Genomic DNA, 19996 nt, shown 5'->3' with positions numbered 1-19996 from the left:
CGGCTTAAAGGAGGCAAGTTCAATCCAACGTACAACCTTGCATTATAGAAATCACGGGTAGGCCCAGCCCGTGTAATTATCGTTACGATTAGAAGAGGATCCAACAATAAATTAAAAGGATTCCGAGATAGCCCCCTTCCCTAAGTATCTAATACTTATTTAGCTACGACCTGTCCTTCGTTCAAAAACTCTTCAAAGTATCCGATAGTCATCCTAATAGTGTAACCGTTGTCAACGCCCGCTTGATACGCTAGATAAGGATCAATTATAGTGAAAAGGGTAACTCACGTCGACCTTGAAGTATCAGCGAAATTCTTGTGGTCGGGGGCCACTTTTTCCATGAATCGTGGATCAGCCTTCATCCTCAGGAAGTCCTCCATGCGTCGAAACACAAATTGTACGATGCAATCATACTCGGACAGCTTCGAGAACTCTGGGTCATATAACTGAAAGAGTAATGGTCGAGTTTTACTATCGTTATGGGTCTGCTACAGTATGAGAACTGGTATTGTATTGGGTAACAGCGGGTGAAAAATAAACGGCTTACCATGTTGTATCGAACGATCCCGTACTCTTCCATGAGGCCGCTTACCAAGGGAGCGTGTATCTTAGTCATGTGCTCTCGGTAGGCCTCTTCGCTCAATCCCGGCTTGCGAAAGCCCGTGATGGTGAGACACAGCAGCTGCTGTGGTTTAGGGGGAAGCGAGTCCGAGGTAGCCGTAGGAGCCATCTTGCTCAGCTGCTCACAGCGAAGTGGAAACGGGCGATGTGAGGAAATTGAACCGACGGCGTGATTAATATCTCGTATGCAGCTAGATATGGAGCTCAGGTGAAGCTGAAAAGGATTTCAGAGAGAGGGGTTGCAAGCGTAACAACATATATATCAATTTCAGGAGGCATGCTGTGTGACTGTGTAATGCAATCCTTCATTCACAAAAACCCCGTATGCGTGCATCGAAAGACATTGCTGCATTCGTCAGGAGCGCGTCTGCATTCATCCAACGCAACCATTCATGCATCTATAAACAATTCGGCATTTATCGAAGCCGATCCGCATTCATTAACACGAGTTCTGCATCTACCGGAAGCAATCACATTTGTTGGGAGGAATGTAGTTGTATTAGGTTTTTCGGTGTAATGACACGGCCCGGCACTGACACGGCACAGACACGGCCTGACAGCTGCCACCTGCCGCTGCGGTTAGCGGGTAGATCAACCAACAGGTGCCTTAAATGAGATAAAGTGCGTTGACGTGGAAACCTTAATATTTACATCGGGAAATTAAAAAACTCTAAAAATACACAAATTGCTATCCCAATGGCTAATTTACTGCTGTATCACCGAATCAAATTGTGAAATGGCACTACGCTATATACCTGAAGAGCTTAGCTGCTAAAGTCAAACTGAATCAACAGGAAATGAATGTGCTTTGTAGCGCATCCCCAATATATTCAAGCAAACTTTAACAATCAAACGTCTTTCAAAAGAAAAAAAAACCTCAACCAATATGAATTCAGTTGAATATATTAGCCAAAGTAAAAAAAAATTGGAAGAAAAACAACAAAAGTACTCAACATAAAAATCTTCCATAAACTAAAGTTTTATTTTTTATTTTTAAGGTTATTTTATTCAAACAACGAACGGCTAACCAACCAACATCAAATCCAAAATCACATCATGAATTTGTTCAAGTTCCTTTGGCTTTACAATCATTGCTGTTTGATTAACCAATGTTAACCTGGTTTTCCTCTACACAGATTAGAGGCTTTGCACAAGTGTGTACGGAGTGTTAGGTCTCAAATACTACCTCGGCCGATGGTGCTTGGCGTTTCCCAATCCGGAATCTTCAGATTCCAACACGATTCAGGGCCACGACGCTGCTTTCAAACTTCCGTTCCCTTGAAGATTCCTCTAATTCGACTAATACGGCTCTTACATTTCCATATATGTACTAGTAGTGGAAAGCAGCTGAAGCCAGTCATCGGACTATTTGGACACGATCGGGGTGATCGTCATGCCGGCAACAAAAGTAGCCGTGAAAGGCACCGAGAGCATTCGTTTGTACGACCTGAAGTCGACGAAAGCGTCACCATGCCAGGGTTTTCTCTTGGCTGCCTCTTCGTTTTTGTCTTTTCGGCATTATTTCTGCCCTTTTCGGCACAATTTCTCTTCCCAAATTCCGCGTGCCGCTTGTGTCTTGCCACGATTGCTCAGGTTTGCGATATAAGAACGGTGTTCCAGTAGGTATTTCCTCAATCGTCTGTCTCAAGCACATGATCTTCAGCCCCCTTTGATTGAGACATTGTTTCCAAAATATCGGCATTCACCATGAGTCGCTTTGCGCGGGTGCTCTTAGCAGCGACTCTCTTGCAGTCCAACGTCTGGGCAAAGACAGTCAAAGAATCTTTGCGCTTTACGTGGGAGTCAGGTGCTCCAAATGGACAGGAAAGAGAATTCATTCACACCAATGGAGAATTTCCCAGCCCAACCCTTATTTGGGATGAAGGGGATGACGTTGAAGTGAGTGTCTTTCCCCCGCTGATTATTCCATCATGTGATATTGACACACTGCGCCCAATAGATAACGGTTTACAATGACATGCCAAAGAATGTTACCGTGCATTGGCATGGCCTCGAGTAAGTTGAAGTTCTTCTATCTAGCAACTTGAATAATTTACTAACATGGAGCGCACCTTTCAGCCAAAAGGACACTCCTTGGGCTGATGGCACACCTGGCCTCACGCAGCGCCCAATCAAGCCCGGCGAGGAGTTTGTATACAAGTTCAAGGCATCTCCTGCAGGGAATCACTGGTATCATTCTCATGAGAGAATGTCTCTCGTTGATGGACTTTATGGAGCCATACACATCAGGTCTGACTCACACACACGTCACTCACTGATGCTCGAATGCCAACTGACGAGGGCGTAGGCCGAAGCAAGATCGCACGGAACTATGGAGACAGATAAGCGATGACGAAGAGGATATCAAGGCTATGGAGCAGGCTGCTCTTGACCCCGAATATCTTGTCGTCTCTGATTGGAGCCAGTATACTTCCGATGAATATTGGAAGATATCTACTGATTCGGGCATGCTTGTCTTGTAGGTTCAGTAACTAGCAATTGCTCACTTTACCTCTTTGACTGACAAAATTCAACAGTTGCCTCGATAGTATTTTGGTCAACGGTGTAGGCAATCTTTACTGCCCGGGTCAGGAATTCCTTCAAAGCGAGCTTGCTCCAGGTCTGGTTGAGGATGCCTTCCCACCAGGCACTGAGGTTTCAGATAAAGGGTAAGTGGCAAGCGTACAATTGCAATACTCGCGCTCTCTTTTAGCTTCATAAATGCTTACTTTTATGCCTTTAGATGTTTCCCAGCGGACCTCGACCAGGTTCAAGGCGGGCCCTGGAATGTCACTAGACGTCCGGATCTTATACCACCACGCGTGCAGGAAGGCTGCGTTGCATCAGAGAATGCAAATGCAACCATCACTGTTGATCCAAGCAAGAACGATGGCTGGGTCAGTTTCCACATTGTAGCCGCTGCCACAATTGCTCAGATTGCCTTCTCTGTTGATGATCACCCGTTTTGGCTGTACGAGGTTGACGGCAACTACGTTAGGCCAAAGAAGTTCGTCTCGGCAGTCATGTCAGCAGGCGAGACTTTTTCGGTCATGATTAAACTCGATCAAGAACCGGGTAGATACCAGATGCGCATACCCAACTCTGGAGCCTCGCAGGTACTAGGCGGTTATGCCGTAATGGCCTATGAAGGGCATGAGGACGATGAGACGTCGGACTCACCATACCTGTCTTATGGAGGCAACCCTTCTACGCCAGAGGTCGAGGAAAATTCATATTTCCCGTGGATGCTGCAGACGGACCACGCGGAGCCTTGGCCTCCGAACAAGCCCCGACCTGGCAATGCTGACGAGGAGCATCTTCTCGCACTCGGTCGCGTTGGCGCACCTTACAACTATACCATGAACACCAAGTATCTGTACCCCATCGATTTTCAAAACGACGAGCCATTGTTATTCTTTCCCAACGCTACTCTCGGCACTGAGAGTGAAAACTTGGTGATCCGTACTAAGAATGGATCTTGGGTCGATCTTATTCTGCAGGTCTCTACTCTGCCAGGCGATGAAGCTGCCTTTGAACACTTCATCCACAAGCATGGCAGCAAAACCTGGAGAATTGGTTTTGGCTCTGGCGTTTGGAACTATACCAGTGTTCAAGAGGCAATCGATGAACGGCCCGAGGACTTCAACCTGGAGACCCCTGGCTTGCGCGACACGTGGATCACAGAATTCTCCATCGGTGGCGAGGCCTCTTGGAGCGTTTTCAGATACTATGTGGATAATCCGGGCCCGTGGCTGTTCCACTGCCATATCGAGCTTCATCTGATGGGCGGAATGGGCATTGTCATCATGGATGGCGTGGATGCGTGGCCAGAAGATATCCCAACCGAGTACAGGCTCACGTAGGGACTGGAAGCACCGGCCGGATATTGACAAATCTTACGTGTGGGGGGTTAAGTTGCTAATTTTATATGCAGTGTCTACTTTTGCTGATATAGAAGAACACACTTAGAGTTGGAGAATCCACGTATGTCCTGCATATTAGAGGTCCATAGTGATAGTTTTGGAACAGGAACTAAAGGGTGCTATACTGGAAGTAATACTCAATATATGTAATACTAGACTGGTGGTAAACATACTATAGTATCATCTAATTGCTAAGTTATCATTTGACATTGTGTGTAGCCGAGTCCGAAAACATCCCAAGGGGCTTCTGTAGCGACTCTAGGCCCAAAGACTAGCATGGTATGCTTACTTAGAGAGGCGATATACATGTTTGCATTTATTATGCTTAGAAAACAGATGGGTGCTAGAAATGAAGCATTAATAGCTCATTTTTACGGGGTGTATCTTCACCTGCTGTAGACATTACTTTGCGTTAAACTTCTGTTACCAAAGCGTCTTCCATAGCATAGAATCGTCATGAAATATTATAGAGTAGGATTATACTATCCTTATACACTATCGCCGAAACTTGCGTTTATTCTCTTTCATTTTGATATATAGAGCTTGATTTTGGTCTTCTGTCTTCCACGTACCTGCGCACCTTTACTTTTTGCCTTTTGCTGTTTAATGGTCCACAGGTCCCGACAAATGAATAACATCATGTCCAAATGAACAAGTCCCTGCTCAATGACAGCTCTTTATGTCTCCACACTACGTCTTGTCAACTTCATCTTCAGTCGGAAGTGGGACCCTAAAGAGTCAAGGCTTAGTAGAGCACAGGGTTGAATTATAATGGAAGGGTTGGCGTTACCTGTCTTAAACGGCTAGTGAACCGAAAGACAATGGAAAGGGCCGATACGCGATCGCCCTCTGTCAGGCCTGATCTGAGTTGGTCGCCGGCTTAGTACAATCCAGCATGCTACCAACATGAAGCAAGCCATCTCCACACTGCTAACTCCTTACTACAATTAGACTCGACAAAAGGCGCTCTTTAGCCAAGGTTAAAAGTAAGAATCGTATGAGCTTAATTTAGATCGACATTTCACGCTTTTTGTTTCGAAAGTCGAGGCTACCTTCCTATTTCTGCATCGCCTGATCGACACTTGTTAGAGATATTTTCGCACTCTCTTATGACACAGCGCCTTGGCCGTGCGGTGGGTTTCAAAACACGAACTTGACACTCCCTCCCAGAAATTTACATAGAAATGCTCGTATATGCCTTGTTTGATATGGGTCGCTGTCGATCATCAAACGTCTTACACACGAAAGACCCAGCTTACGGAAACATGTCGACCCATGGGTATTCAACACTTTGTAGATCATAAAAGAGTAATGCTTGCCCACATTGCTTCTTAGCTGTAATCACACAATCTACTGTCGTTAATTAACAGCATAAACTACCGTGTTTAATCACATAATTTTCTCTTGTCTCACAATATCCCTCCAAAAATTCATCATGTACTCCAAGACAGTCTTTACAGTCGCCGCTCTTGGCACAGTTGTATCCGCTTTCGATCTCCCCGATAACCTGAGACAAATCTACCAGAACCATATCGTAAGAAGATCTCAAGTCCGAAAGATTCATCACCCGGCTAACATTTGATCAGTCTGGTGATTGTCAAAACCCTCTATCTGATGCCTTCGAAGGCGGTGCACAGTACTGTGGCGATATCCCAAATGTCATCTTCCTGAAGGGTTCCGACGGCAATTATGACAATATGGACGTTGATTGTGACGGTGCCAACAACTCAGCTGGAGCTTGCGCCAATGATCCCAGTGGCCAAGGACAGACCGCGTTCCAAGATACCGTTCAGAGCTTCGGCATTGAAGACCTCGATGCCAACATTCACCCTTACGTCGTGTTTGGCAACGAGGGCGCCAGCCCTTCTTTTGCGCCCCAGGATTTTGGAATGGAGCCTTTGAGCATTGTTGCCGTTGTTTGCAACGATCAAGTGGTAAGCTGCGATCATCATTCACATCTTATTCAACAACACTGAAGTTATCTCTAACGCGCAACACAGTTCTACGGCGTTTGGGGTGATACCAACGGCTTCACCTCTACTGGAGAGTCGTCTATTTCTCTAGCGCAACTCTGTTTCCCCAACGATGGCCTCACCGGCGATAATGGACACGACCAGAAGGATGTTCTATACATTGGTTTCACTGGTTCAGATGCTGTGCCTGGTTCCAGCGCCAACTGGAGCGCCGGAAGCACAGAAGAATTTGAGAATAGCATCAAGGATCTCGGTGATAGCCTTGTTGCGGGTCTTCCGGCGTAGAGAGACGACTTACACTAATGGAGAATTTGTACATACAAGCATAGCTGGCGCTGAGCGACATATCGCATGATGCTTAATTTATAACATTTATAATCAAAGGCTGGGGCGTAGCCTTCCTCTGACCTAGCTGTTGCAGCTTTACTGAACCTCTTGATAATAAATATAACCTCTATAACATTTATAATAATAGAAGACCTGGTTGCTAGAATTGCCCGTTTGCCGCAGTGTGCCAAGGACTTTTCATCGATTACAATACCAGCCCAAGTTCTTTCGCTATGATATCCGCTCCCTTTTCTCCAATAATAAGGGCCGAGTTGTTCGTATTGGCGCCAACATTCTCGGGTGCAATTGAGAGATCTGCATAATAGTAAGTGACGTGGTCATAAATGAATAACATAGCATAGCCATGAGGGAATGGGTCACTAACCGCAAAGCTTCAACCCAACTGTACCATAGACGTTGAGATGCTTGTCCACAACACCGCCTTTCTCCTTTGGCGCCATCTTACAAGTTCCCAGAGAATGCCACGTCGTTTCAACGTTTGACCGGATAAAGTCTTCAATAGCCTTGTCGTCTTCTTCATCGTACTCAATTGGTGGTAGAAGTTTTCTGTCTTCAAGCGCCTTGAAGCCATCCTTGACTTCAGGCTCGGTTCGCAGAGCAGCTTTGCTGCTGCGACGGAAGTTAGGATGTGCCACGGCAAGTTCGCTTATAAACCCATTCGTGCGACGGAAAATCTCTCGCTGCTTCTTGTATGCCCAAAGTTGCTTTGTCACATCTACCCTCTTGGAGAGGAAGCCTGTGTTGAAGGAAGGTGGTGCGTCGGGGTCTTTGGAGGTGATGTGAATGTCGCCGCGAGAATACGGATAGCCTGTATACATGCCAATGGAGAGGTACTGAGACGGCCCACTTTGTTCTTCAGGCAAAGTCTTGTAGTCGCCAAGGTAAGTATTGACGACGGCTAGGAGCATCAAGGGTCTCTCCTTTTGCTCTTTGAAGTCACGATTCCAGTGGTCTTGGAACTCTTGATCCAACTGTGCAACTTCTTCATCTGTTGGACGAAGTTTGGCTGCTAGATCGATCCCGTTCCAGGTAATGACGGGGTTCTTTTTCTCAACCGCCTCGTCAAAGTCTACTGTGCCTCGATTCAAGTCATCAAGTGTCTCATCGGTCTTCAACGTGGTCCTGTATTTGTAAAAGATCAGGTTGTGGTCCTGATACTCCTCACCAACGCCTGGTAGATCAGCAACGACGGGAATGTCCAGCTTCTTAAGCGATTCAGCATTGCCAACTCCAGATCGCTCAAGGATCAGCGGTGTTCCAAGAGCCCCCGCTGATACCACGACAAGCTTTCTCGCCTTAATAGTTAGCGGCGGCCCCTTGGTAAAATTGGCGACAGGTTGGTTGTATGCAGTTGGCAAATATTCCACGCCAACAGCTCGATTGCCTTCGAAAATGACACGGCTGATGGTGCTTTCGACGAGCAGATGAAGGTTGGGGTATTTTCCCGAAGCCATAAGAGGGTGTACATAACGATGCGCCGTATCCTGTCGCTTGCCATCGGGCGAAACATATCGCAGCCATCGAGAGAAGCCACCGACAGTCTTGAAGTCTTGCAAGTCTGGAATCTCGGGAAGCCCAACAGCCTCAGCACCAGCTAGTATGTCGCCTTGCGCTTCTTTGGCGCTGTAGCAGCCAAAGGAGACATTGATTGGGCCATCATACCCATGCACGCTCTTGTCAACTGAAGGATGGTCAAGGTGATGCGTCTCCAACTTGTTTGCGTAGTGTAGTAAGCTTTTTGCATCCCATCCTTCAGTATTCCAGGAATCGTAATCAACGCCCGATGCTATGTATACCATGTTAGATAGATTCGTTTTGCCACTGCGTCAAGATTGGGCTGGTCTATATCCGCCTTACCTCGTGTATACATTGCAAAATTGATGGATGAACCCCCGCCAAGAAGGCCTCCAGTCGTCACGATGGGCTCCCGACCATTCAGATCAGCCGTTTTGTTAGCTTTGTAGGCGATGGACGTTTGGGAGTTTGGAGCTAGGTGGGTGAGATATCTGGAGGCATTGACGACATTTGGATCATTTAAATTGTTCTTGCCACGCTCGACAATGAGGATCGATAGATTGGGATCTGCTTTCGCCAGCCGGCCGGCTACAATACAGGCCGCGGTGCCCCCTAGACAAATTTAGGCGCCGTGATGGATGAGGAGGTGATCTTGGCGGGGATGAATTTACCTCCAGCAATTATAATGTCGTATTCGGTCCCATCTTTGTGAGTAGACATGATGATATAGTAAATAGTCTCGAATGAGTACCAGAATCACAAAGTACGATGATGCTTGGATAGTGAGGTTACTGGCGAAGGGGAGCAACACAATGGAAGGGAAAAGGACAGACAGACGCAGAGAATTCATTATAAAGAACTTAGTCAAGGTCCATTCCATGACCTGCAGCAGCCATTGATGGCAAATTGCGCTGTTACGTACCCCTCTCAAGCAATGTCTATGGCCCCCGTTCTAGATCCATGCGCCTAAACAGGAGCCTCGATGTGTAGGTCGTTGCATTACGGCATTGATCCAGTTTCAGCCAGCCCCTATACACCCCCATATGCAACCCGTGCCGCACATTTCGTGCATAAGACAGCATGGAGCTGCAGTTGGCGAGAATCTCATTGGAGCAACATGAGTCGACAGAGTTGCGGGGTAACAGTTGCCTTGACGCCCAAGGGATCATCTCTCCGGAGAGGGGTACGGACAGGAGGCTTTTGGGAGATTGAAGTTGATCGGTTTTGTTACTAGGGCCAGCTTCCACGCGTCTCGGGAAAAGCCGACGTGCCATACGATTGAAGCTGCTGCATACTCCGCAGATGAGACGGGATATAGATCGGTAAATGGTAGCCGAGGCACTCGATCTCAGTTGAATCCCGAAAGGTTACGTCGAAGCATGGCTTGTCTCGTAAAATAGGCTATTACCTTGGTCCTGGTCTTGCTGCCACTGATCTTGCCTCTTAGAGGCTGTATGGCTCTTCAGTTGCTTTTACTGGATCTAAGACAAATTAATGTTCCGAGAGTACCTCACCAATAAAGCAATGATTTTTGGCCGTAGATAATTTGCCCCAAATTTAATCAGCGTGAGAAGCATCGGGTATGCACAAGCATTATCCGACGCACGCGTTCCCCGCCTCATCTGCCGTGTCGTCTTTTGTACGATTCATGTCTCTCTTTGATACGAATGTATTCCCCATAGAAATGGAATCATACCGAAGCGCTAGGACATGAGTTATAACACGTATTCCATATCCAGACTCTATACCTTTTCCGGACTTTCGCGATGTAGGGTAATGTATGTGAGACTCTTGCTCAGAACCAGCCGGAACCGGCGTAAGACAAAAATACGCACGATTATGCGCACACACTTGATAAATATGGTGGTAAAATAACCCGGTGCGGAATGGGATCGCATCGTTTCGTCTCAGACAACTTCATCCATCATCAGCTCTCTTTGTCAAGGGTTGAAAGCGCTCTTCCTTCCCGATATGGGTAGACTGGCGGCATTGATTGGTTCATATTGTTTTATACTAATAATATTCAACTAATTAGATATTCATCATACATGAACGCATGGTTGATTAAGAGGAACGGGGTATGTGTAGCCCAGAGTCTCGGAATACTGAACGGCAATCATCATTACTATTTAATGCTGGTAATTATATACATTATAAACAGGTGGGAATAGGAACATTTCATTACCCCCTCTATCTTTCCACATGCAAGATCGCTATGCAACTTTTCATCTCTTTCAAACCAACTCTGCTTTCTTGATCTGCCTTGCTCCACGCTTATTTTTGTGCGTTTTCCACCTGCGCCTCTTCTACGTCTGAATCCACAGCCAGAGTCTGTTCACTAGTGAGGCGAGGGTTGCGAATTGCGAGAGAAAATGCGATGAGGGGAACGCAGATGCAGATGCCCGTGATGGCAAGCAGGCGCTGGATGTACTGATACGAATCAACGATGGCGTCTCTCTCAGGTGTACCAGGAGGGTATGGAAGGATGGCCCCAAGAGGGTTGCCGTATGCTTCAATCGCCAACGTGGAATTGATGTTTGCCAGTCTGGTTTCCAAAGCTTTGGGGAGCAGCTGGGTCCACAAGGCTCCAGAAATAGTATTTCCCAAGGCAGATCCAATGTTGTATACTGCCAGGTAGAGACCCGTCATGACGGCCAAGTGCTCGTGCTTCAAACGAACTTGGAGAGATGCCTGGGCAGTGTAAGGGAACATTCCTCCAGCGAGACCCAGAACAACCTGAGCAGCAATGACGCCGACTCGGCTGGAGCCCGTGGTGGATCCACGATACCGGATGAGCAATCCAAAGGCTACCATGAAGAGACAGGTTCCGGCGACGACGAAGATTTTGAGGCGGCGAACTTTGTAAACCACCAAGCCGATAATGGCTCCGATAATCACGCTGACGAACGAGTACAGAGACGTGACTCGGGTCGCGGTTGTGATGGAGAAGTTGAAGGCGACGACGAGAACGGTGTAAAGGAAGTCGCCTTGCATCGTCCAGGCAAAGTTGAGGCAGACAGCAATGCCCATCGGAGCCCACACACCTCGATCCTTCATGAGAGCGAAGGGAACCAGCGGGTGAGGAGCCTTGAGCTCCCAGTAGATGAAGAATGGGATGCAGCAAAAGCCAACGACGAGCGGCGCAATGATGTGGGCGGTGCGCCACTGGCTGTGGACGCCGCCAGCCAGAGTAAACGGCACGAGGATGAGGGCGAAGACGGCGATGAGGAGGAGGATGCCGATGACGTCCAACAGCCAGAAGAGCTCGACGATGAGATTCTTGAAGCCGAGCCGCTCAAAGGATGAGCGGTAGTTGACAAGGAGGCCCTGCTTCCTGGCACGTCGGCTCACAATCGAGAGGCTGACGATGAGCGGCAGAGCGCAGACTGGGTAAATGATGGACCACATGCCGATACCCCATCGCCAGGTGGTTGCTCCCAAGACGGAGTTGGCAACGTTGCCGCTGATCCATGCATTGATGATGAAGGGCAAGGCTGGGACATAGCTGAAGAAGAGACGGGCACGGGTCGAGGTGATGTCGGCAATGATGACCTCAACCAGCACCAGGATCATGGTATAGCCGACTTGGTAGATGACATTGCCGCCGGCATAGGTCGCGATGTTGGTGGCCGCAGCCTCAATAACCGTTCCAAGGACGTAGAAGAAGATGGAGACGCAGATCAGCTCGACACGGCCAAAGACGTCGGCAATCTTGGCGGCGGTGGGTTGAGCAGCCGCTGCGATGACGGCGCGGATGACGTTGATGGTGGACAGCAGAGAGTGGCTGTCCCAGGAACCAGTGGCATACGGCTGGTAGGTGTATCGCAGAGTGCCGTCAAGGCCATAGCAGTAGGCAAGCAGGAGGATGCTGAAGAAGATGGCGATGCGGTCGACCAAGGTGATGGCGCTCGAGATGGCCTCGATACGGGACACACCGGGCGACTTGATGTTCCTGACAAGGTCGGCAGCACTCTTCTCGTGATCGTTGGCCACGACTTGGCTTGCAGTCTTTTCCGCCCCAGGCAGGGAGGCGGGGTTCAAGTCAGCAGCCATGGTTGGTGGTTGGTGGTTGGTGATGAAGACGCTGAAAGTGAGGCGATGGCCACGAGATTTCAGTGCCACCGTCTGTCAGAGTCGCCGATTCAGTGACCCTCTCTGTCTCTCCTGGTCTCTACTGTACCAAGGATGATGAGACAAAAAAAAAGAAGCACCTGCTTGATCCGCAGCCCGAGATCGACGGATTGGCTTCACTAAAGGGTTCCGGAAGCGGACGAGGATGCATGTGCATATGCGAGTCTGAACAGGGGAGCCTCTCCAGCGCCACGGCTGTAGCACAAGTTATATACCCATTCTCTAGCGTCAACTCAAAAAACATTTGCCTGATGCGATCGATTAGATCAAGAAAATTTTCGGACAAAGTTGCGCCGCGATGGTGGCCCGAAGGAGCAAAAGACCCAGCAGGTTTAACGACTCGGAGATGCTCCAGCGTTATCTGATGATCAGATTAAAGCGGGCCACGATGGAGCGCTGGGGAAAACTCTTCACCGTCGCGGGCAACTAAAATCCTGCATCGGTCGGCCTCTGATGCCGAGTCTGGCTTAAATCCATCATGGCCAAGCCCCGGCCGGTGAGACGAGTCGGACTGAGGCCGTAATACAGCCAATCGCCTGCTGGGACAATGACAACCACCAAGAGCCGAATACGGTGGCCAAGTCGTGTGCAACCCCCTGGAAGATGGGGGCTCTATGTACTGTATTACTAGGTACCTTATGTAGTATACTATGTAGTATATTGAAGCCCATCAAGGGTGGTCGCTGACGGTGGGCGGTAAGAAGAGCAAAGGTTCATGTTCTCACGGCGTGTTTCCACAAACACCACCACAAGGGTCCTGCAGTCAGTCGGAAGACGATGAAGCGATAGGGAACGGCGGAATCAGTGGCCTATTCGAGCCACTTTTTTTTTTTTTTTTTGGCTGTACTCGTACTCCGCAGAAAAGTGTGCTGGGTATTGCTCCGTACTCTGGATCTTGGCTTCAAATATTTTCATTTACTTGTAAGTGGCTCCATGTAAGCCCACCTCGTTCTTGGTCCAGATCACATCAGGATTTTCTCTCATCGCTGGCTTGTCTTGTCCTGTCCTAGCTTGCCACTTCTTTCTTTTTCTTCTTTTTCTTTTCTTCCTCCTTTTCTTTCATTTGAAAATTTCCCTCAGTCTCCTTGACTCGTTCGTTCAATCTTGGCGTTTACAAGCACAGCTCGCAGCTTCAGTTTCTCACCGGTTGGGTCCGCCCGCCCTTTGCCGCAGCCACGAAATTCTGTACGGAGGGGCGTGAGCAATTTTGTTGCAATCGTGGCGCTCCGTAAAGCTTCCATCGTCATTCCAGGCACCGCCCTGGCACAAACGATCCCCAGCAACGGCGCGAGAGTTCAGTCTAGGCCGAGCTTGGTGAAGCTTCAAGGCGCCTCTCTCGGAGCATTTCGAGCCACAGTGTTGCTGGCGGCGCCGCCTCTTTTTTCTTCTTCCTTTCGCATCCGGCCAGATGCTCTGCGATGGGCTGATAACCAATGTCTCAGCTCTACAGCCATAGTTCGGATGCTAAGATTAATAAAAATAGCATCGCTCGGTCATGATTAAAGCGATAGGCTTCATGGGCTGAGATTCATTGTCCTGGGAAAGATCTCAAATGGTATAGCTAGCTATAAATATTTGGTGTAACTTTGACCTTTTGGCGCAAATCTGGGCGAATTTTGATGACGTCTTTTACTTCTTTGATCAATTACTCTGTACAATCTGCACATGTGCGCTGTCTTCATCCCAGCAACCGTTACACAGACCCAAGTCCTGTTGCAGAGAAGCTGACCAACCTTTTGTCCAACCCCTTCAAACAGGCGGACGAGATCAGCCGACCCAAGTTAACCCAGGCTACACGTGTGTGTGCCTTGGTCCAGCTATACGGTTTCATTGGAAGTCTAAAAGTATTCATAGATCAATACGAGACGGCCTTACGGACCTCATGCCGGTTAAGCTTTGATGTTCAACAAGTTTAATATACCTGTGGAGTCCAATTATTATCATGGCAACTCGTTCAGCGCTCTCTGATGGTGCGTGATGCTTCGTATTCACGACCAAGAAATGGCACCATCCGGTGGCGCTTCGTACTGCAGCAATATATTGCTCTTATCTACTACATGCAGTCGAAACTGAAGGCATTCTATAATTAATCTATCCCATTGGTCGAATTCGGGCTATGACTTCAGTATGCAGCTGTCTCTCATACGCCGACAATGTCGATATTCAAGCCCCGTGTTTCTAGCTGGAGGTCCGGTACTACGAAACGTCTGCAGATGAGAAATTACCATATGCCGCCCGAATTCCTTGGAAGCAAGGGTGATTGCACATATAAGAGCTGTGCACCAATACCTTTGTGTTGAAGGTATCTTCTCAAACACCGCTAGATGTCCTAACGCGTTCAACTTCTCGTCAAGCTATCAGCCCTGTTCGTATAAAAACCTCAGAGGTGGATCTGAGTGAAATCACACGATATCTTTTGTCTCCTATACGGATCCTTATGACGATATTCGGCTCAAGGGGCTTTTGTTTATCTCGGAAAACTCCACATTTCCTATACGATTGCGGCAACAAACAAAAAGCTTGAACTCCGTGTTGTTTCAAATTATCAGAAGGTTATATCAACGTTGTTACCTTACCCACCAACTCACTTTATTGGTCCACAATCCTACCAACAGGTCGGTAACATTAGCCCCGGAGGCTGCTTGGCCATATACTAGGTAGTCTGTTTACTCATTGTCACTTCGCTTCCCTTTGTTATAGCTCTTTTCCCCACTGATCATCCTATCCACTGGTTCTTTGTTGTCGGGCTTTCTTGCCTAATACGGCCTGATTTTCCCAATTGAATTCTCGTTTCCATCTCGTTTTCATTTATTGACTTTTAATTTTGTTGTTGGTGATGTGATGGGGGTGAACCCTCGACATCAATATGCTTATTTTTATATTGTTATAGGCTTGTTGCCAACATCCGTTCGTTGTCCATCAAACTCAATAAATCGTCAACTGCACCGCCTCTTCTAGGTATATATATCTCGTGTATTCCGTCTGAACATCCCAACCTTGGGTAACCACACGCTCATTACTGGTCACCCAACTCTCTCTCACTAAGCTATCCAGAATGTTTGGCCGCTCTTTCATTCTCAGCCTCTCCCTCGCAGCTCTTTCTATTGAGGGTGCATATGGGGCATCATTTGTTCCTCAAAGCCCAGTAGCTAAAAGTAGGGTTTCGCTTTCTGCTCATTCGAAGAGAGCTGTCAATGAGGCTGCCAATAATGAATTCACGCCATTGTCGGTAAATTATCCAATTACGGAGGATGGTCGTTGTGGTGTCAATTTCGGCACTAGGTGCCAGAACGATGAATGCTGTTCCAGCGAGGGGTAAGCGTTTACGTATCTTCAACTCTAGGAGTATTGATAACAGGAAGCTGACGTTATCTAGATGGTGCGGAATCGGGTACGTTTACTGTTCGGCTCCTGCGTGCCAGTTTGACTATGGTCCTCGCTGTGATGCCAACAGGCGACCTGAAGGGCCTGACACCGAAGACTGGCCCCGAGATCATGTTGGTTCCGTGCCATATGGAGAAGGGATTTACCATTGCTCCAAGCCAGGCACTGTGGCTTTGACTTTTGACGATGGCCCGTGGTATCATACCGAGGAGCTGTTGAACATTCTTGAGGTTCGTTTAGAAATAATGCTAACCTGGGGTGAATAAGCACTGATAGAACAATACAGGAACGTGGGGTCAGAGCTACATTCTTCATTACAGGCCGCAATCTTGGAAAGGGGGCAATCAACGACCCATCCACAGACTGGCCTCATCTCATCTATCGTATGCAGGCGGATGGGCACCAGATTGGTAGTCACACATGGTCCCATCAACGCTTGTCCACGGTCGACAGGTCACGGGTCCGCCAGCAGATGATTTATAACGAAATTGCCTTTGCGGACCTTCTTGGCTTCTTTCCGACATATATGCGGCCCCCCTACTCTGCTAGTGATGAAGACGTCGATGAGTGGCTCGGCGAGTTAGGATATCACGTCACGTATTTCAATCTCGACACGGAAGGTTATTTGCACGAGGATGAAATTGAGATCTCTCAAGATATCGCTGAAAAAGCATTTGATGGAAAGGACCCAGAGACTGATTCTTACCTCCAAATCGAGCACGACACAGTAGCTGAATCAGTGCATACTCTCGTCCCGTACCTTATCGATCTCATCCACGACGCCGGCTTCGAGACCGTAACTGTCGGTGAGTGTCTCGAAGATCCAGAAGAGAACTGGTACCGAGGCCCAGACGGAGGAGTTGAGAAGCGTGTGTTGGAGAGGGACCAAGATTCAATTTCGGCTGAAAACCCTCGTATCAAGAGCAAGAGCCCTCGTTCCATTTTGGACAAGTTCCGGTTCAGAGTCCCCAAGCCTCCCTACGCGGGAACCAACATCTCTTTCCCTACTAACGGATCTCACTCTTCCCTTAACGGGTCCCTCCCCCTGATTCGTCCGGTACCTACCACTGACGGCCGTTGCGGTCCTGCCCATGGCAACACTACGTGTATGAATCAGAAAATTGAGAATTGTTGTTCTGAGAAGGGATGGTGTGGAGCTACCGAGAACCACTGCATGAAGGGTTGCCAGGAGGGATTTGGTCGATGCGGGATGTTTGGCCACTCGTCAGGACACGCTAATATTTCGTTTTAATACGGATCTTTCTATGTTGTTTCGTCATCATTGCTTTCTTATCCATGTCTCCGAGAAAAATATATTTACTCGAGTAGAGGTAATTATGGGCATGTCTGTCATGTTTAGTATTCAATGATCGTTACGATATGGCTATTGACGTCAGCAACGGGCCCCAGCTGCTGTATAGTTCTACTCACCCATTCCCCTAGAGGTGGTTGTCAGCTGTTTCGTGTACTGTTTGGACTTTGCGCCCGTCTTCGGAACAAATCAACATGTATACTTTTTTGCCATCAAGGAGTGTTTTCTGGAGGCTGTTTACCATGACAAAGCAGAGTTTCGGCTGCTTTACTCTGAGACGTCGCAAATTTTTTTATAATAACACTAATCCCTAGCAGTGACACAGGAGTTGGGAAGTTTGCATCGTATAAGCTGCAAGATTAAATTTCCATTTCACAACAGCTGCAGTGTAAATATATCGCAAAGCAAGCTGCCAGTCTGGTGTTAGTAATGCATTTATCACGTGCTTAGCCCACTGAAGGATCAGTTGTTCATGGTTCTCGGCTGAGACACTTTTAGCAAAATACAATATAGGCAGCAACGTTCCATTTCTTCCATCTCTTCCTCTATCTTATAAGAGGCTCTTCGCATATTCGGATACATCTGGCCGTAAATTTCACATGTCAGAGCATTATGGATTCTTTAGTAGATGAATTCAAGGGCATACAGTTGAATCCAATTTCGCTGTGCGGAGACTGTTGGCAGATTAATTTCTCGGCCTTGTTTGATCCTGATGTTACGAATTTTCAACTGAAACCTATTTTCGTTAAAGACGCCGAAAAAGTTGAAGCTACTTGTCAGTTCTGTAGTCTTCTGCTCCGAGAGGCACGACGTCTGACATGCAGTGGTCGTGTTATTCGCCAGGTCGACGGCCAACCTTTGGTCTTCAACTTCGATCGCGAATGCCAGAGGGGCGTGGCAGAACATGGCATCACCGAATTCACAACAACTATCATCCTAAAAGTCAATCTGCAACCAGTGCCGACTCCAGAAGATATCGAGATCAAGTTCAACATTTGCCCTATTTTCACGGATAGAGGCGATGATCACCTTCAGTGTGCCCAGTTTGTCTCCACAGACAGCATAGACTTGGGTTTGTGCAGCAAGTGGCTCCGAGATTGCGAGACGCGGCATATACCGTATTGTCGGGACCTTGTTCAGGAAATAGACAAGTTACCCTTGCCTCAGGAGTTCCGTCTCATTGATACCATCGATAACTGCATCATTCTAGCGCCCCAAGCTTGTCGTTATATCGCACTTAGCTATGTCTGGGGCCGGGCTGCAACATTTCAACTCAGTGAAGATAACGCAGAGAAGTTTAAACGCCCTGGAAGCCTAACACAGCATATGGCCGACTTACCCAAGACGGTTCAAGACGCAATACACGTGGTCAGATCTATGGGTGAAAGATATCTATGGGTGGATCTTCTCTGTATTATTCAGGACTCACCTTCAAAAGAGGAACAAATTGCCAAGATGGACAGTATCTACGGAGCTGCTATCCTGACAATAGTTGCTGCGTATGGATCAGATGCCAATGCAGGACTGAGAGGAGTTCGCGCAGGCTCGCGAATCTTTAACCAGTCGGCAGCCACTATCTGGCACGATCTCACTCTTGTGGTTGCTGCTCCATCGCCGGGTGATATTACAGAGTCAATATGGGCAACTCGAGGGTGGACGTACCAAGAACAACTGCTATCGCAGCGATTCCTAGTTTTCACAACAGAAGGTCAGGCGGTGTGGCAGTGTGCCTCTAGCCATCTATTAGAGGATACTTCATCCATCATCAAAGTCCGGCCAGTGAGGCGTCTAAGACAGCTGCGCGACGGGTTGAGGTTCAACAAACGCCAGCCAGAGCGGAACCCGTCGCTGTCGCCTCTGCCCCTGCATCGGCCATATGCAATTACTGAGTACGTGGAGGTGGTTCAGGGCTACACCCAGAGGCGTTTTACCTTTGAAGATGACGTTTTGGCCGCATTTCAAGGGTTTGGGAGTATCCTTCAACGCCGACTGAACTCTAGGTTTCTTGCGGGCCTTCCAGAAGCATACCTGGATCAGGCATTGTTGTGGATTCCGTCAATTCGGCAAAAGCGGAGAGAAGGTAACGAGAAGCATTTGCCCAGTTGGTCCTGGGTGGGATGGAAGGGGCAAGCGCATTATGAAGAACTGGACTCCTCGAATACTGAGAGAGTAGTGCCTGCTGTAAAATGGTACTACACGGAGAACGGCCAGATCGCCAAGCCTATCAATCAGATCGGAATCGGGATAGATGAGTCACGGTTTGGAAAAGAGAAGAGCTCAAATACGTTCTGTTGGGTGCCTATTTTCGAGCTGCTGGCTGATTCACTGAACGTTCTGCCAACAAGCAATCTCGGTTCACAGCAGCGTCCATTGCTACGATTTTGGACCTCTTGCTCCCTGTTCCACATAGCTCCTCGGGGAAGAGATCGTCTCATTGCGGGCCAGAGAGAGTCGTCAATGGACCGTCCCATCAAAGTGCACCTATTTCTGGGGCAATCAGAGAGACAACTCAGTGGATACCTCATCTTGAACGGGGAAAGGTTGCCAGAGCTTGATCCGTCTCGACACGAATTTATCGTCTTGTCTGAAGCCCAGTTTTCCGGATTCAATCCTATCATTTCAGCATGTACACCGTCAGCACAGAGTCTGATGTACAATGTGATGCTGATTGAATGGGATGACCAACGGGAGATGGCATGTCGATTGGGAGTTGGGAGAGTACTGAAGCGAGCCTGGGACGCGTCAAACCCTGTCATCAAATTCATCACGTTGGGTTAAACCGCAGCGAT

General features: G+C 48.1%; 6 protein-coding genes across 6 annotated transcripts; 3 read left to right on the top strand and 3 right to left on the bottom strand.

The window, feature by feature from the left end:
• Window positions 1-284: 284 nt before the first annotated feature.
• On the bottom strand, window positions 285-730 carry Triagg1_8091 (uncharacterized protein; the record flags this gene model as incomplete). The annotated part of the gene is made up of 2 exons (XM_062902899.1): window positions 285-488; window positions 548-730. 2 exons carry the CDS (start codon window positions 728-730, stop codon window positions 285-287), a joined length of 387 nt encoding a protein of 128 aa, XP_062752936.1.
• A 1598-nt stretch (window positions 731-2328) lies between these two features.
• Window positions 2329-4484, top strand: Triagg1_8090 (uncharacterized protein; the record flags this gene model as incomplete). The annotated part of the gene is made up of 6 exons (XM_062902898.1): window positions 2329-2520; window positions 2582-2637; window positions 2701-2871; window positions 2930-3100; window positions 3159-3290; window positions 3365-4484. The coding sequence occupies 6 exons, from the start codon at window positions 2329-2331 to the stop codon at window positions 4482-4484; spliced, it is 1842 nt and encodes a 613-aa protein (XP_062752935.1).
• A 1495-nt stretch (window positions 4485-5979) lies between these two features.
• Triagg1_8089 (CAZyme family GH75) lies at window positions 5980-6802 on the top strand (the record flags this gene model as incomplete). The annotated part of the gene is made up of 3 exons (XM_062902897.1): window positions 5980-6078; window positions 6131-6478; window positions 6545-6802. 3 exons carry the CDS (start codon window positions 5980-5982, stop codon window positions 6800-6802), a joined length of 705 nt encoding a protein of 234 aa, XP_062752934.1.
• Window positions 6803-7049: 247 nt separating this feature from the next.
• On the bottom strand, window positions 7050-9100 carry Triagg1_8088 (CAZyme family AA3; the record flags this gene model as incomplete). The annotated part of the gene is made up of 4 exons (XM_062902896.1): window positions 7050-7159; window positions 7230-8651; window positions 8723-8992; window positions 9052-9100. 4 exons carry the CDS (start codon window positions 9098-9100, stop codon window positions 7050-7052), a joined length of 1851 nt encoding a protein of 616 aa, XP_062752933.1.
• A 1554-nt stretch (window positions 9101-10654) lies between these two features.
• Triagg1_8087 (uncharacterized protein) lies at window positions 10655-12433 on the bottom strand (the record flags this gene model as incomplete). Its single annotated transcript, XM_062902894.1, has 1 exon — window positions 10655-12433. One exon carries the CDS (start codon window positions 12431-12433, stop codon window positions 10655-10657), a length of 1779 nt encoding a protein of 592 aa, XP_062752932.1.
• Window positions 12434-15566: 3133 nt separating this feature from the next.
• Triagg1_8086 (CAZyme family CE4) lies at window positions 15567-19985 on the top strand (the record flags this gene model as incomplete). Its single annotated transcript, XM_062902893.1, has 5 exons — window positions 15567-15826; window positions 15888-15902; window positions 15966-16125; window positions 16182-17001; window positions 17959-19985. 5 exons carry the CDS (start codon window positions 15567-15569, stop codon window positions 19983-19985), a joined length of 3282 nt encoding a protein of 1093 aa, XP_062752931.1.
• Between the last annotated feature and the right edge of the window lie 11 nt (window positions 19986-19996).

This window comes from Trichoderma aggressivum (genome assembly GCF_033847375.1).
Source record: "Trichoderma aggressivum f. europaeum strain CBS 100526 chromosome Unknown scaffold_038, whole genome shotgun sequence".
NCBI lineage: Eukaryota > Fungi > Ascomycota > Sordariomycetes > Hypocreales > Hypocreaceae > Trichoderma > Trichoderma aggressivum.
The sequence above is the reverse complement of the archived record's forward strand: the minus strand, read 5'-3'. Positions and strand labels throughout refer to the sequence as shown.